General features: G+C 50.2%; 1 protein-coding gene across 6 annotated transcripts in view; it reads right to left on the reverse strand.

The window, feature by feature from the left end:
- Nucleotides 1-821: 821 nt before the first annotated feature.
- The window catches only part of LZTS3 (leucine zipper tumor suppressor family member 3), a 62,891-nt gene continuing 46,053 nt past the window's right edge, over nucleotides 822-17,659 (reverse strand). For 4 of the 6 annotated variants that reach the window (XM_068943795.1, XM_009681834.2, XM_068943794.1 and 1 more), the window contains exons 2-4: nucleotides 15,412-15,900; nucleotides 12,846-13,676; nucleotides 822-10,156 (exon numbers count right to left, since the gene is read on the reverse strand). In XM_068943795.1, coding sequence (XP_068799896.1) covers nucleotides 9,446-10,156; nucleotides 12,846-13,676; nucleotides 15,412-15,861 — 1,992 coding nt within the window. In that variant the 5' untranslated portion in view covers nucleotides 15,862-15,900 and the 3' untranslated portion in view covers nucleotides 822-9,445. The remainder of the gene's footprint in view (nucleotides 10,157-12,845; nucleotides 13,677-15,411; nucleotides 15,901-17,659) is intronic. The other 2 variants (XR_011141150.1, XM_068943796.1) reach the window with 2 other exon arrangements.

Consider the following 17,659-nt stretch of genomic DNA (forward strand, 5'->3'; position numbering starts at 1 on the left):
ATGCAAGCAAGGGGAATCTTTCCCTTTGGTCTCCATCAGCGATGTCAGCCTTTGCGGACCTAGCCTGTGCAACCCATGGGCACTGTGGCGGGTGCACTGAGTTGCTGTCCTGACTCTGCGGGCTGCCTGGACTTGACAGCAGCTCATTTGCCTACGTGGAGGTGCCTGGACGCGTCTGAGCGTGGTGGGGTCTCAAACAGTGAGACGTCACGTATATGGGACCTGTGGGAAGCCTATGTCCGTCTCCGTCCACTCTGGGACCTCCCAAATGGCTCTAAACGCATGTGTGGGGGACTGAGTCAGGCACCAGCATCTGCACTGCGGCAAGACTTCAAATACAGATGTCACGGCCATCCCTGTCCCACGTGTACCACGGCCACCTTGGCCTTGTGCTTCCCGCCCTGTTCAAGCTGCCTTTTCTCACCTACTTGAATAGCCCGAGCAGCCCTTGTGCCCTGGGAAAAGCAGGACTGGGGAGGACTGTGGCCGGCAACGTCCCGCCCCTCCACTTGGAGAGATGGACACAGATGTGTGCAACGTCCCGCTCGGACTCCACAACCCCCGTGGACACCTTCCTCTCTCCCGTACTGCCCCACGGCACCGGCTGCTCTCCGTTGCAGCCATCGCTTAGGGGTGTTTTAGTGTGTCTGAGCTGAGAGAAAGTAGTGGCACTTTTGGGATTCCCCCAGTGCCTGGCTCGTAGGGCCTTCTCTGGGGAGCCGCCCAAGCATGGTTCCCCAGCCGGCCAGTCCCGAAATCTCATGCTCTTCTCCTGATCTTGCTGCTTCTCCCACTACACAACCAGGCAAGCCACACTGTCAGGTTTTTAAAAGGGGCCTTTCTCCATTTTATTTTGCCTGAATAAAAATCCTTCACAGTCAGAAAGAGATAGGAGCGATACGTATACATATAGATCTTCTCGTGTATATATATATATTATATATATACACACACACACATCTCTGTACAGATATATATATATTCACTGTAGAAAATTGCAAAGGCAGTAGCTCTTCACATCTTTATAACCCAATGGAAACATACGACAGACTAGCAGTAGTAGATTGTGAAGTGTGGTATAAGTTTAACGAGGATTTCCTAAATGGGTACACCTTTGCTGTACAAAAATCCCCAAATGTTGCATTTTATTTCTTTATTTTTCAACCTCTTTTCTTTAAATACACTAACCAGAAGCAAAGTCAAGACAATTGTGTTTTGAAGTGACCAGTGGACAGGAGAGACACCCAACTTTATGGAGTTCTTTTTTTAAATATTTTATTTTTTAAGTATTTATATAGATATATATATATATATATATATATAATTTTTTGATTTTTTTTTTTTTTTGCAAAATCTCATTAAACGCAGTTCAGAGAACCAGCAACAGTCAACGCAGAACAAACAGTAACAGAGTCGAGTTCAGAACACTTCTGGTTTGAATTCACAGTAAGAGCAGAGAGAGACCAAGGCTTTGAGAAACAAACAGAGGAAAAAAAGCACAAGGCTGGGATTGAATTTACAGTCGGGTAGGTCCAAAACATTGGATGAAGGGCCTAATGCGGAGTCCTACACACACACACACAGCCTGCACCTCACCCAGCGCTAGAGTGGCAGCAGAAGGCTCTGGCTGCTCGTCCGCGGGGTTTTTATTGCTGGTGAAATCAGACAACAGGCTTGCTCAGGCTGCCAGCTGGCCCAACCTGACATATCTCCGTCGGGAAGCTGGGTTTTGGGTGCCTATTGATCTGCTGAAGAACAGACACAGAGACAAATGACTAAGCAATGTGCATTTAATTAGGATGAGGAAACCCTCACAACCGTACTGCCCGGTGCAAGGCAAAGGCCAAGAGAGAGTCCGGACGGGCCGCCTCTCAGCTCACAGCGTTTACCAGGTCCAAGTGAGTGCAAACGAAGACACCTTGGAGGAGTCCCAGCTCTGGGCTGGGCTCTGCGGGGTTGCCGCTGCATGGAAAGGAACTGCATAGACATTGACCAGATGTGCAGCATTTTTGCACGAGTGGTGGAGCACTTTTGCACCGGTGGTGGAGCTCTGCCCACGCACATTTGTTCCCCTCGGCCCCTGGAAAGGAACCCATGTGCCACCAATGCAGGAAAGGGCACCTTCTCCTCCAGGAGGGCTCCTAGGACAGCCTGGCTCCCAGGCCCAGCAGCAGCACTGAAGTCTTGGTCTGCAACTGGTATCTGGCAGTCACCACTCATGGCTCTGTGAGCTCATACCCCTGGGGATCCAGTGGCTCCCATGTCGGTGAGCTACAGGAGAAGACCTGTTGCCAGGACCCAGTAACAGTCATGGGATGGCTGCCAAAGGTAGACAGATTGCGTGTCCCGGGGACCCAGGCTGATCACCTGCTGGACATGGCAGCTCTGGGCTCTCTGGGCAAATGGGGACAGCCAAGCTCAAGCCGCTGGTGGTTATTTGGAGGCAGGCCTGGCCTTGCTTCCCTTTCCAAAGGAGGAGAGCCCAGGGCTGGAGCTACGAAAGTCAGGGGCACGTAGTCTTGCCTGCAGGTATCAGAGGTGGGAATAGCCCCTTTTAAATCATTCCAGAAAAACATATTGCTTTGTGACAGAAATGAGAGAGAAAACAAATCTGTAAAGAGCCTTGAAAAGAGCCTCTGACCCTTCCTGTCAGAGGTTGTCCCACGCTCTAGAGCTGACATGATCCCCTTCATCGGGAGAACCAGGGAGGAGGCTTATCCTGCAGACAAAGAGGCTCAGTTCTGCTTTTGCCAACAGTCGCACTGCCAGCGTGGAAAGTCCTATTGGGAAGCTAACACCTGCAAACAGCTGGATGTGATCCCATCCCCTTGTTATGCTGAAGACCTGGTGGCATGGGTGCTGTGCACCCCTACAGACCAGAGGTGTTTGGATGCCCCTTACACCCCTGTTTGCAGAAGGTGGAAGGACTGCAGAGGCCTGAGAGTGGGCGGGGTGTGTGGATGTGACAGTATGAAACCCCATATAGTGACTTCAAGTGATTGCAAGCCATGGGGATCTCCTCCACTGAGAAGCAAGATCGCTCTTGGAAGGTAAAGCAGGGCTATTCTAGCTGACATGGGACTGATGGAGAGAAGAGTTGAGGATCAATAGTCTAGAAAACTCTTCTAAGGACAAGATTGGGACAGGCCGCTGTCAGTGGGGGGCTTTGGGCTTCAGCTCCTGCTTGCTAATGGAAGTCTCTGGGAGAGTACTGGGAGAGACACCAGCTGCTCCTAGGACATTGGGGATCGTGATGATCTAAATGAGTCAGGGTTGTCTGGAGAGCTGGGGTGGAGGAGAGGCAGGACACAGGCAATATGCAGCAGTATCTTCAGCAAAGGATCTTGGTGAAGAGTAACCCTATAGAGTAGTCTTTAAGCCTTAGGCTAAAGGATTGAGTTAGTATAGGGGCAAGCTGGACCTGCAGGCCATCTGGGACAGAAGTGAGGCCGTCACTGTCTGCACATTACTGGGTTTTTGTGGTCTTGTCAGGAATGAACCCGGAAGGCTTGGCATGACAAGGGCATGGTAAAGGGGCATTATGTGCCTGAGACCCAGACCCACCGATCACCCTTCTCCAGGAGTGGTGGGGCATGGCTGTACAGGCAGAGCAGCACAGATCTCACACCGGCCCATGCTCTGCATGCCCAGTGCTGGGAGCAGGGTGAGGAGCTTTCATGGAGCTAAGACAGGCAGAGATGCCTTCAGCATCCCAGACCAGAGAAGCAAGGACCATGGTGTCTTCGCCTCAGAAGACGGTTCCCTAGGAAGGAGGGTGCTGAGGATGCCCTGGGGGGAGCTGGAGAGAGGGCACTGTCGGGACAGCTAGCAGGCTCTCTGGATAAACATTTTCCTGCCCAATTCACACAGAACCAGCATGAGCCTTTGGCTAGACGCTGTAGCAATGTCTGTGCTGCTAAACTGGAGAGGACTAGAGAGCACCAAGGTCTGCTCTGTGGTCCTTTTCTCCCCAAGAAAAAAGAGGAATTGCATCCATCCTGCTTCCTGGGAACAGCCCCTGGTCCATACTCTCCTTAGGTGACACTTGGAGCTGGTTGGCACAGCTGGAGAGTGTGCGGGCAATTAACCAGCCTGGATCATCAGGGATAAGTGGGCTCGTCCAGGAACCAAGAGAAAACAGCCTCCTTTCTACCCTGTCCTAACCAGCACAAGAAAGGCTCCGCACGGCTCTGGAAATGTTCCCAGGTGGGCCACAGGGAAATCCAGACAGCTTTCTCTGTCCCCTGCCAGCTCTTATCCCCTTTCTCAGCCCATGCCAGCCTCATGCCTCTCCTGGGAATGTGGGGAGGCAGCTCTGAGCATGCAATCCAACACCCTTCAGAGATCTTTGGTCACGTTGCTCGCAAGCTCGCTGTCCTGAGTGAGCTATAAAGTGCCACTGTGATGCCCAGCAGTGGAGTGGGTTAGTCATTTCCATGGGCAGAGCTCATGGGCGGCAAGGTGCAAGGGGAACACTGCTGGGAGCCAGTCTTTCCACAGGAAGCTTTGGAGTGATGCGAGGCTCCCAAGGATGGGCAGAAGGGACTTCAGCCTTGATGAGAGGGCAGTTGCAAAAGCCTGGCTCAGGATGATAGCAAGCACTGAAGGAGGACAAAAGTGCTGCCAGGCTGCTCTATTGGAGCCAATGCAAAGTGAATTGCCCTCCTGGGAGGTGCTGCACCCCTTCCGCTTCCACCATGGCCAGCGTAATCTCAGAGGGAGCTGAGCATCCTCTGTGTAGCGCTCAGCACTTGAACACAGCGTCTGCTGTTACTGTCTATCCCATTCAGCAGTATAGAAGCCACAGAGCTTTCTTGTCTGTGCATTTAATTGTTGTATATACAGAAGTGGGCTGTTATTTACATCCAAGTACACTTGTCTCCATATAACGTAGCAGCATAAGAGCAATCATTCGATTCCTGTCTTGGTTAACAAGTGTGGAAACCTGGAGGTGATCTCCATCCGGCATTACGGCAGTGACAGCAGGAACGGTGCAGCCGGCTGCTGCGATACGGCAGCAGAAGCTAAGTGGGACTGTGTGAAGCACAACAACGCACGATGGTTGTGTTGTTCACGCCCTGGGTGGGTGCTGACTGCTCGAGGGGAAACTAGTCCAGCTGGGTGGGCATTTTACAGCAAGAGGAGCAAAATCAACCTCAAAGTGATGGTGGAGCAAAGCAACCCCACTCACAGCAAGTGATGAGAAGGGCTGCTTACACCTTCCCCAGCACCAGGATAACCTGCTTAGCCCAAATCCTCGTGGATGGAAAGTGCTGGAGCTGATAATGCCCCATGTGTGCTCATATATTGGACATGTGCACACGCCTGGAGCGTGGCTCACTCGCCCACACAGGAGTGATATGCCACTGGAGATGCTCCAGGTAACCCTGTCTTCGCACTGCTGGGGTGGCTCTCCCATAGGTCTTGGGTCAGATCGGCCAGCCCTGTGTGTCACATATCCCAGAACATCTCTAACAGCCCTAGACCCGATGTGTGGGCAACTGACCCGAGCCCCCCATGACCACAGCCGTTGGCATTGGCCGATGGCAAGTTAGAGATGACCTGCTGTTTCAGTGGAGACATTGATCGCCTGCAGGATTTTGAGGGCAGTACTGGGACTTAGAGAATTACACTCAGTATGTCACACTGAATCCCATCAGCTCCAGAGCTGACTGAACAAAGGAGGAGGGGAGGATTGGGTTATGATCAAACCCAAACTCTGAAGATGGGTTTCATGGGACAGAAACATTTTATCAGCCCTGCATGAGCCTCAGAGAGATGGGCCATTGCTCTCCTTGGCCATTCCTAGGATATGTCATCAAAACACCAGGCTGGCACTCCTTAGTTATCTTATTCCAAAGCAAAGACCACAAAACCTCACTGCAAACCTAGCTTGTGATGGGATACCTCATCCAGCCAGTGGGTGAAAGCTGACATCAACTAGTGCCGAAGTCTGGAAAGAGCCAGGTGAGCTCCAGTCCGGGCCAGATCTGAGCACAAATGACAGGAACGCAGGTGTCCCACCAGCGTTTTGCTCTATGCCTACTGAGCAAAGGGCACTCACCTCTGAGAGACACTGGTTACCAGTATGTGGCTGCACAGCAGCAGCCCGTGGGGGAGGACGTGATGGGGAGCAGTGCATCCCGTTGTGGGGAGGATTTCTGGAGAGGAGGAGTCACACATGGCACTTTGGGTAGCAGACTTGCCAAAAGTAACTGTATTTTACAGCACCTTTAATGCTTTGAAACTCCAGCTTAACTAAGGAGGTGGTTCCTGCAGGTCAGCTGAGTGCTTGGGGGATGTTGGGTGACTCCTAACAGGGAGAAAAGCACTATCAGCAGCACAGCTTCTTAGTGGGTATCTGCAGAGCTCTCTGTCATCCGGGGAGTAGACACACTTGAGGTTACTCAGATCTAGATCAAAGCTCTAGATCAAAGTGATGAAGGGTGCCAGTGCATTAGCACAGACCTCTGGTGAGACGGTGTCCCATAGACTGATGCTGGTGCCCATTGCTCTTGGTTGTTAACGCAGCAAGGAATTGCGGCATACACGTCCTCAGCAGCAGACTTCTGGAGTCACCATCTGAAAGCATGGTTCCTGTGATGGTTAATGGATACCCAATTGCAACATCAGAGGGGCTAGGAGGAGCAACATTGGAAAAGATCCACCAGGTCATTGGACCCGTCTTGTGGCAAGGGTACTTGTTGTTGGTGGGGTGTTGTTCTTTGTGTGGTGGCCTCAGAAATGCTAATGAGAGGCAGCTGAAACTGAGCCTCTTTGCAATTTCTCTATGCTTTGCTGTTTTTCCCAAGGACTGTAAAGCCTGTCACAAGCACGGATATCTCACAACCGCTTGGGGAAGGAAGACAGTGCAGGTTTATCTGATGGGGAAAGAGAGGCACACAAAGCCAAGATGACACAACACACCGGATTTCCAGGCCTGACACTGTTTTTGGGGTGTTCGACTCCATTGCAAAGGCCCAGCGATGAAACGAAGGAAGACCTGGGATTTGCAAGACCAAGTGCAAGCGTGTGCAGCGTGTGTCTCTGAGGCCCCTGACTCAGGCTGCAGCCCATGAAGCACCAGACCAAAGAGGAGGGCAGAGATGGGGACTAGGGTCCTCTCTTGACTCCAGCAGGACGTGGCAGTGGTGCACCAGTGAACCCACTTGCCCTTCCCGCTCCTGCCTTTGGCTTGGCAAAGTCTGCTGCTAGGTGGCACCAGCACCGAGTGGCACTTCTTCTGGAGCGGGGTGCACAGGCATCATCCGAGTGCTGGTGCACTGCAGGATTTGTAATGGGACCCACTTCCACCCCCTTCAGGGATCAGACCTGACTTAGTCCCACTTCCTGTCGCTGGTCGCTGGAGGGGGGCTTAGCTTGAGCTGCCGTGGTATTTGCATTGTTCTTTCTTCCAGCTCCAAAGGCACAAGCAGAAGTGGTGGGAAAAGCTAGATGCTCTCGACTCGGGCCTTGAAATGCCCTGATCTCATCACACATCTCCATTTTCTACAGCTCCAGGAATTGCTACCATCCACCAATAGTGCCCTCAGCAGGTCCTGGCCAGTAATACTGTGTGTTGACCTTGGCTGGAGGTTGGTGGGACAAAGTGGGGACTCCTTTCTCCTGCTCAGCCTCTTTGCTCAGTCTGGAGCTCACCACAATGGCACTTGGTCCCAGCTTGAAGGTTAGACCTGGTCATGGAGAGGACGGAGCTCTGGGAGAGGGAAACATGGAAAGTGAGTAGCTTCAAGGCTTTTGTTTGGAAGGTTTCTGTCACTAAAAGTCCTGAGGTTCTTCCTTGATTTGCAAATGAATCATGATCTGGGCAAAATCCCCCTGGAGTCACCTCACACGGGCAGCCCAAGAATGCGAATTCTAGCTTCGTTCTCCTAGCTACTCCCTAGGGCAAACGCTCCCTAAGTATCATTTGCCACTGCTCAAACAGTGCAAGCCCCATTCCGCAGCACTTTTCACATTTTACTGTGGATTATTGTAAAGAGGTGTCCATGAAAGATGGAACCAGGCCCACTCTACCCACCCTTTAAAGCTGAAGGCTGGTTTTTGATATATGCGTCATTCTTAGAGACTGTGCATATCGGTTTTGGTTATTCAGCCAGAAGCACGAGCACTTACATGTTTTTAAGCATTGTCGGTCTTATGTCTGCTCAGGGTTAGTAGCTAAATATTTTCTTAAACTGGGCATGCATTTTCTCTGTCCCTGGACCTAGGGCCCTATTCCAAACGGCTGTGTGGAAGGCTAGCACTTGCGTGCCAGCCTCGTGGCTTTCTAGCTGTGATGTGGATATGTGCTCACTGCAACTCCTGAGTGAGGCTCAGATGCCTTTTTGTAAGTAGGTCCTGGACAGAGAAAATGCACCGAAGCATCACTCTTTTGGAAATGGGATGTCGCAATTGCCCACTGCCCACCAACGGGCAAATTGCTGAAGCTTCACGTTGCATAAACATCCCGCAGGTCTGGATGGTTCTCCAAGCCCTGATTCCACTGACTCTGTGGGCTTGCTCAAGAGCAAGAAGGCTCTTGAGAAGGTAAACTAGTTTGAATTTCTAGGATTTTTTTTCTTGCTGTAGCCAGCTTGAATGTATAGGAAGAACAGTGGGACCAAGGCAGAGAAGGGAGGGCATTTCTGCTCCCAGGTTGGTCAGAACCAAGGATGGGGGTGGAAATGAAGAAGAAAACCACAACAGAAAGAAAACGCAGCATATATCAAGCTCTGCTGAGCCTCAAAAGAGGCTCCTGCTGGGCAACTGTTCCTAGTTGGCTTATGTTACCAGGACGGGCTCATCTGGCTCCTCAAGGATGTCCTAACCTCTTGCAACCATGGTAGCTGTAGGCTGGCAAAAGGGAGTCATCTGGTAGAGATATGTCTGGTTTCGCTGAAATCAGTGGCCAACCTCCCACTGACTTCACTTAACACCACCGTCTAGACAGGATACTTGATGCAGAACAGTAAATTTGCTCATGATCCCTAGAGCTTTGCTCCATTAGCCAATGTGGCTAAAAATGCCCTGAAAAAACCTGCCACTTTGAACTGTTTTGCTGCACATAATGCTTGTAAAACCAAAGAGACCAAATACAACCCTCCAAAACAACCAACCACAGAGGGTGAATTGTTGGGAGAGGAGATGGCAGCCTCTAGCGAAGTAACAGTCATGGCAGATTACAAAAGAGCCAGTTGACCCTCACCAGCTGTACTAGGAAAAAAAACCAAAAGAGATGTCGCATTATCAATAGAAAAACAACGCACATCCACAGTTATTTTACCTACAGAGCACAGAAGAACAAAGTAGGGGTGACGGAACTTGGTGAGAGCAGACTCACACCTCTCCTACTGTAGTATATTATCCTTCGGAAGATCACTGGCTTGAGTAGGTAGTACATGCACAGCAATAAAAAAATTACTTGTATTGTCTTGGTGCCACCTCAGATCTCGGTGGACTCTATTCGCTCGAGTCTGGAGGGAGTCCATGGTTTTTTCTCCTCAGTGTGTGGGGGACTGGTGGCCTTTGTGTTCATCTCGTTCACCTTGTGCTCCAGGAGCTGGTTCTTCTGGTACATCTCCACGTAGTTCAGCTGCAGCTGCTTCTGGTACTTGATGACTTTCTCCTTCTCTTCTTGCCATGTGCGCCGCTCTTCTTCAAAGTCCATCACCTGCTGTTCCCGCTGCTGCCGCTCTAGCTTCAGCTCTGTCTGGAGCCGCTCCACCTCCTTCCGCAGTGTGTTAACACTGTCCTCACTCTGCCGCTGCATCTTGGCTTCGTCACTCTCACAGGCCAGAGGGTCCCGCAGCTTCTCGGCCAGGTCCCCACTGAAGGCCCCTGGAGGCCCCATGCTGGCAAGTGTCCGCTTCAGGCCGGAGACCTCCAGCTCACAGTGGTTCAGTTTTTCTCTCAGCACCTGGACCTCACTCATCTTCCGCTGTAGCTCACTCTCGCATATCTCCAGGTTGACACTCTTGGAACTGTAAGAGTCCTTCAGGGTGAGGATTTGCTCCTCCTTCTCGCGTAGGAAGTTCTTACCTTCCTTGAGCTGTGACCGCAGCCCCACGATCTCATTCAGCTTCTGGGAGACGTCTGCTTGGGAATCCTTCAGCTGCTGCTTGAGGAGAGAGATTTCACCCGCCTTCTGGCACACCTACGAGGACCAAGGGGAGAGCATGCGTGAGATAATGGAGGGGACAGCCAGGCTGTGGAGCAAAGCTGCTCAAGTACTGAGCTCCAGCCCTTGCTGGGACCCAAATCATGCCAAAGACCCAGAGGTTGTCCCTGCATTTCTGTAAGAGATATGGTGTTTATTCTCATCTCTCTGCGACCTGATGCTGTTCACAGCTGGAGTTAACTGAGTAGCTAAGCTAAGCTCCGGTCCTCACTGGTGGTGAGCTGACACCACTGCTTCTCTCCCAGCTTTCATCTTACACACCTAACCACAGGACAGCTATGCTCAGCCCAAACCCTCTGCTCTCAATGGGAGTTTTCCCACTGACCTCAATGGCATGTGGACCTTGAACGAGCCTGAGCCCGAAACATCGGAGACCCGGAGAGCAGCTGGGCTCTCCCTAAGCACTGAGAGTGTAAGACAAGATGTAGAGAGACAGTATTGCTTACTTGTGATATGATGTTTTCTAAAGTCTCCTAAGAAGCTTATTAGCTACATTTTAGAGTTCACGTCATCCACTGATCTGGGGGCAGTCGAGGGACTGATAGCTATTTATTTTCTGTGGGGGAGGGCGTGAAGAATGACAACCCCTCTGCTAGGGCCCAAGGACAAACATGCAACCCACCCTTGCTTAAATGTGACTACCATGCACTGCCTTTGGGCACTGAGGTCTCTGGAGTTTCAGGTTTCAGGTTTCATCCTAACTGCCTCTGTGGTAGGGTGAACAGGTTTTGGGCAGACACCCTTTAGAAATATCCCTGCTGCACTATGTGTATGCGTTAGGTAGGCACCAAAATTCCGTACAACGCTTCTCTAGTCCTGCTTAATCCAGCAAAGGTGGCAGTTGCATGAACAGTTCAAGGTGCTGGAAGGGAACAGTAGAAATGATGAAACCCTCATTCTCCCATGAACTCTGGGGTTTTCAGGACTCTCTGTTGGCAGATCTGACCTGGCTGCTGTATGTGGTTGCAATGACAAACAGTCTCTACCCACGCTAGTAGGAATCTGGGCTGGGAAACAGTACCAAGGGATCAGAGAGGATCGGCATAATTAAAAGTAGACTAGGTAGCTAACTCCAAGCTGGGGTCTCCTGTCCTTTTGAAGCTGCTGTTTCCTGTCACGAATGAAGTACTTGGCCTTTCATCTCTCCTGGGGTGTCTGCAAGGTCCATTGCTGTTGTGGTCTGGTTGGGTCAATGCTCCCCAGACGGTACCTCTTCTCCACTGCCTTCATTTCAACCTCCACCATCCTCTGCTGTAGAACACCTGTGTGTTGCATTGTGCTGCTGAAGACCTTGAAGCTCAGAATGGTTTGGTGCGCAATATGAACTGCTGAAGAGCTAGGAGATATATATACCCATAGTCATGTCCTACTGACACCAGCTTTCTGGGAGGTAACTTGCAGAGATTTAACAGCAAGCCACTAATAAGCTCTGCTGAACATCTGCAAATAGCACATTACAGAGCCTGATTAAGCCCAGCTTCATTGGCTTTCCATCAGGACTAGCAGAATAGGGTCTTCTCGATTCTAGAACTACTTTTTGCTTCTGCACTCTTAATAAATTTAAAGTTTCTAGCCAGTCTGTAGAGGGATTAAAATTCCTCACATGATCAAGCTGAAAAAAACATTAGTGCTGGCTATACAAACAGTGTTTGATAAAAAGGTCTAAAAATAGAAATGGAAAAAAAAGTAAGACTCAAGAGGAGAGCTAGCAAGAGGAATTTGACTTTCAGTCTTTAAGGAGAGATAAACTTATTAGCAACTGAAAACAATGCGTTATAATAGGAAGCATGAGGTAAACTTGGCTATTGGTATCATTCTCAGCTCTCTCTTTTTATATCTTAATTAAAAAAAAAATCAAATGTTTCAAAAGCAGATTTCAGGATTGCCCAAATGCAGATGTTACAGGAATTTAATTAAAATAGACTTAAACTCCGTTTTGTTAGGCACAAATACCTGTGTGGAAAGATCTGCGTTCACTGAAACTGGATTCAAATGCTATGCATTGAAGTGACCTTACGGTGAAGCATAATTATTAACCAGCACAAGGATGTGCACACGAAAAGTTGCACTCATTTTTATTTAGTTTAATGGAAAACTACAGATTTGGGGCTCAGACAAATAAGCAGGTGACCACATTGTCGCGTCTAACTTAGAAGCCACTGACCCACAGTCATTGTCTGTGGGGTGCTCTTAAGACAAATGGGTGATACTTTTTGAGCTACCTGAGCCTTCAATGAGAAACACTCCAGAGCACAACTTCTAAAGAGAAACATCAAGAGACTCTAGGGTCTCAAATCTCTTCTTTAGCCAAAATGCAGAAGTTTTAGTCACCTCTGGTGTCCACACAGTAATTAATTCATGTCCACATTGCTAATTTGTATGGGAAATCTCTCTCCCTCCATCTGTCCTACCCCATGTTGTTTTATTGGTGAGCTGACCTGTTGGTTTGCAAACAGTAAAGCAACGTATCTTACTGCTTTGGTCTGCATTGCAAACCTCAAGCCAGCAAGGCACATAAGCGTAGGCTCAGCTTTAGGCTCTGAAACAGAGACTAGCAATTCAAGAGGCTAGCAATTCAAACTCATTGCTAGCTCCTAGGCACAAACCATTCAGTGAGGTCCCCAGACCCAGGTACAACCCTTGGTTATTACAATGAGGCCCTTACCTCCCACTTGGTCTCTTCAATCTTTGGGAGAAACTCAGCCTGCTCTTTCTTGAAAGCCACGAATTTCTTCTCCAGCTCCTCTCGCTGCTGGAGGAGCTGCCCCATATCATCCTGGAGTTTTTTTTTCTCCTGCTGGAGCTTGAAGATTTGGAGCTGCAAGGCCTGCTGAGCCCGTTGGGCTTTCTTGGAGACCTGCTGCAATTTGTTGGCATAGTTTTGCCTCAGGTCCTCCATTTCCCGCTCCCAGATCTTCTGCTTCTCCTCGAACACTTGGAAGATGGCTGCCTCGCTTTTGTCCAAGTTCCTTCGCATCTGGAGGACTTCTTGCTCCTTCTCCCACAGCCGGTCTTCCAGATCTTGTATGATATCATCCGTTGAAGGCGAGTGGAAAGGCATCGTTTCGTTGAGATGGTTCAGTCTGTTGAACGAAGAGGTGCTCTTGCTCGAAGACCGCCCGCTGTCTGAGGTAGATATCCCGTTGTATCCCACGATGTTCTTATCCACATAGGTTGTTCCGATGCGATTGATGTGGCTTGTTGAGGCGCTCATTGGACCCACGTGTTGGCTGTAGCCTGTCCCGTACGTGGGCAGGCTCGTTAACGAGTTACGGCCTGAATCTGAAAGGCCTCCCACTTGGTTTGTAGTCCTGTTAAGGCTGGTCTTGTCGAGTCCACTTTTGGGTGCGGACGGGCTATTGCTGTTGGCATGATTCAAGCTCTTTCTGTTCTCTGTCACCCCGTTGCTCTGCGGTGGGCAGAGATTCTGCATGGAATGGAAGTTTTTAGGAACTACTGGTTTAAAGGCTGAGGGTCTAACTAAGGGCTCATTGCTCTGCAAAAGGAAAAAGGACCACACATCAAACATAGCAGGACGCTCGGTAACAACACACAAAAGAGATACATCGGCACGGGCTGGAGCTGATGGAGCTAAACCGTCTTCTGCTAGCTCCAAATTTCTTAGCCTCAGCAGACCCTGCACTAATAGGGTTTCAATGTGGGGAATATGTGAGGGGTTGGCCACTCGTGGGACAATCTTCCCTCAGCATAACTGAAAAATATCTTGACCCACACCAAATCTGCACGATTTTCCCCTGGAATTCTCTTTGGGTCCTTGTAAAGCTCTCTGCAAGAAGGAGGGCTGCCACCTGCCTACCAGACCTCACCAAAATGGCTCTTTTATTTTAGCAGATTAGATTTTGAAGGATTTCTTGCAGTGAGGGTGTATTTCCCTGTTGCTGAAGCCCGAAGTAAGCCCTTGGATTAGCAGCTGTTCTGCCCTCGGAGCAACACATTTCCCTCCTGTCAGCAGTCGGCTGTCCTCTCTGTGGACATGGTGTCCTGCTTATGCTCAGACAGGAATACATGGGGGAATACATGGGACCTCTGGGGCCTGGCCATTGCTGGCCCACGCGCAGCAGTAGTGGCCGAGTAACATGATGCGGCTGCTCTCCGTTTGCACATCTGTGTTTGCTGTGGCCCGGAGCAATGCTGGGGGGAGAAGGGGCTCTCTAAAGGGTTTAGAAAAGAATTTAAAACTTGCAAAGGCTTTTATATTCCTTTGCCAGTGAATACACCTATGAAAGCAAAATTTTCCTCAAAATGGGATTGATTGTCCTGTACAGCAGGTTGGGCTTCAGGTGAAAATTAATGCCGAGGAAGTATCCTTGTACCGGCAAAATTTGCAAAAGCCTTTCAGGAGAAACAGAACAAGCCCTAGTGAGCAGATGAGGTTAGAGACTAAAACCCCGGTGTGTGGCATGCAGAATTGAGATGGACTATTAGGGCCTGGTGGAAGGTGGCAGATTAATGGCCTAGGAGACAAGGCCACCAAACACTGCAGAAATTGTATGGTGCAAGGCAGGAGCCCTGCCAGCCTCTCCAGGGCACAAGTTATGGGAGTCACTGGAGCAGGTCAGCACGCTATATAAAACATCCCTGGCTCTGGGGTGCTATATGGTGTCTGAGACTCTGCTCTGCCAGACCTGGGAGAGGTTCTTCCCCTGGGGCTGATATGAGCCATGAGGACCGTGCCTGGGTGAGCAATAATGTTTTCATGGGCAGTTTTGAAACCTTGGCAACTTATCCCTTACAAGTGGCTCTGGGATTTTGATCAGATACTGTACCATAGCCATGGGCAAGCAATACTTTCTGGTGGCAGTGGGTCATTGGAGATGACCCTATAAATGGCCCCTAATATAAGAATGTGACTCAGACATTGGGTCTACTGAAACAAGACTCCAGCTCCCTCCCCTGTCAATACAGGAGGTAGGCACAGCATCTCGGTTAGGCTGGAATAGCTGATGACTTCAAGGTTGTCTTAAATGAGCTGGAAACTTAGCAGTCAGAGGTTTGTTATTGAGCTCTTGGGTTCCTCAAGAACTAGCATTTCCTTTGCTCAACCCCCTGGAAGTTTTAAGAATTCCTAAGTTAAGAATTAGATTATCTGTATATAAGAATTACATTATCGATATAGTAAGAAATACAATATCTGCCAGGATTACACCATGCCCCAGGCTTCCTGATCTGTGTTTTTAGAGACGTGGACTGCAGGAAGTAAGGATTCTCACCTGGTCTAGTTTACCAGAGATTGGCAATATCTTTGGTGGGTTACTGGGCTCTCGGTACTGTGGAGGAGGCGGCATGTTCTTCTCATTGTTGGAGGTCACATTCCCACAGATGTCCATCTTCACCTTCTCACTCTTGCGCAGGTCGCCATTGATGTAGAGGGAGTTGGAGACCTTTTCTGACTTGTACGTCTTCTCCTCACCAGAGTAGCGATTGGAGATCTCTCGGGTGGAGTACCCATTGCGAGACCCCTCCGTCTGTCGGCTGCTGCTCTGTGTCCGGGTCCCCACGCTCTTCATGGCGAACTCTTGGTCATTGGCAACTCCACTGCCCACACTCCCCATGGCGCTCTGGGAGGTGGATTGGGAAGGCCTGGGAGCAAAAGCGTGGAAGTTATCTTGGCTGGAGTACGTTGGGTCACTAAGAACTGGCAGCGTCTCTAGTGTGGCCATGGCAGGTCAGAGGTGAGGTGGAGGCACAGATCAGTGGCACTGGGAGAGGGGAGAAAAATAAAAGACTGCTAAAGACATGTTTTTATCTACCATACCCTTTTGCAGATTGGCATTGCGCAAAGATGAGTAAATCTCTCGTGCTAGGGCAGGAGTTGTCCCATCTCGGTGTGCAGTATGGAGCAGGTGATGGGGCTGCTGTTCATGGAAGGGTGAATAGCTGGGACCTGCTGGCTCTGCTCCTCCTCTTTGTGACCCCCAAAACCCCTTGGAGGAGCAGTGTGCAGTGAGCCCCTAAATCCCTCTCATCACTGTGCAAAAGAACTGCTGTTAAGTCTCTCAGTCCGAGGGTTGAGTCCTCCCCGTGGAGGAGGTTATGTGGGTTTTAGCAGGCACAGCTCTTCAGGATTGGCTGGACGCAACCATTTGCATCGAGCTGGGATGGGGCTTTAGCTAAGATAAGTCAGCAATCCCAGCTTCGGGGCAGTCTTGGTGCATGCCACCAGCCTGATGGGATCTTGGCCAGCGTGGTATTGAGTCTACAGCACTCCAGAGAGTCTGCTGTTTTGTCCCAGGAGCCCTCAGTTTCAGGTTTCCTAGACTAAGTCGTCCAGGCAGCGGTGGAGACCAGAGCAGGGTTTAAGGACACTGAGAGGTGCACATTTCTCACTTGGTGAAAGAGAGAAAACAAAAGTGACCCCCTTTGGAGGGAAGTTTAGTGAGGAAGAGGCTCAGGCAAGGCCAGCCCGAAGGGGACATGGGAGGGCATCTCTGTGGGGTTTTCCTTGAGATGGGATTATGAAGTCGACCCTCTCCCAAGGAAAGCAGAATAGCTGCTTTAATTTCCTTGGAGAGCTAGCTTAGGCCTCGAGCTTGGCTCCAATATGATATCTCCTGGGGTCTTCCTGTTTGCACTAATAATGGAATGGAGGAAAAAAAAGATTAAAAACAGGGTCTGTGCTGCTTGACTTTGCTTTTATTAAATTGCATTTCTGGAGACATCTGCCAAGCACACTGCCTGTAGCTGCCTCCCCTTTCCAGCATCCTAATCTGTTACAAGGATGCCCTAACTCAGATGTGGCCTAAATGTTGTGGGGCGGGTGGACTCACGCTGCAAACTGCTATGCTGAAGGGAGAGGCCATTGAGCTGTTACCTATAGCAAGCTGCAGAGCTCCTCTGGGGCGAAGCAGGGTATGGAGGTGGTCATGGAGGGAAAAAAGTGATTTAAGGACATGCTCTGGTGCCAGGAAGATGGGATGCAGGTGGGATGGAGTGAAAGCAGACAGCCGCAGCTGTACTGAGAAGGAGCCTCCATGCTTTGAGACACTTAATGCCAGATGTGTCCCAGCATGGGATAACTGGGAATGAGGCAGCTGCAAGGGAGAGATGGACATGTGTGGAGGTGTAAACCTTCTCCACTCTAAATGGGCTCCCAAAATGCAGTCGGCACTGGTCTCTCACTGTCCCCTGACCAGCCCTTTGCATCCCTCCAACACTGTGATCAGGGAGACTGCTGCAAGAGACAGCAGGGCTGGCTAGTACCCCCAATGCCCCACTGCGTACAAAGCGGGTTAGGTATTGGAGAGTGACCAGCCTCCCCTGCACACTGCATGCAATTAAGCACCACATCAGTGCACCATGCAGAGCCTGACAGCTCTCCAGCTGTGAGGAGATCCCAGCCCTGTTATCTCTTCTCTACCCAAATGAAGGGAGCAGACACAAAGTGCATGCCAAGAAACAGTGACTGCCAACTGCTGTTGCCGCCTTGCCTGTGCGTCACCCAGCCAGAAAGCAAACCAG

This window comes from Struthio camelus, chromosome 4, assembly GCF_040807025.1.
Source record: "Struthio camelus isolate bStrCam1 chromosome 4, bStrCam1.hap1, whole genome shotgun sequence".
NCBI classification, from domain to species: Eukaryota; Metazoa; Chordata; class Aves; order Struthioniformes; family Struthionidae; genus Struthio; species Struthio camelus.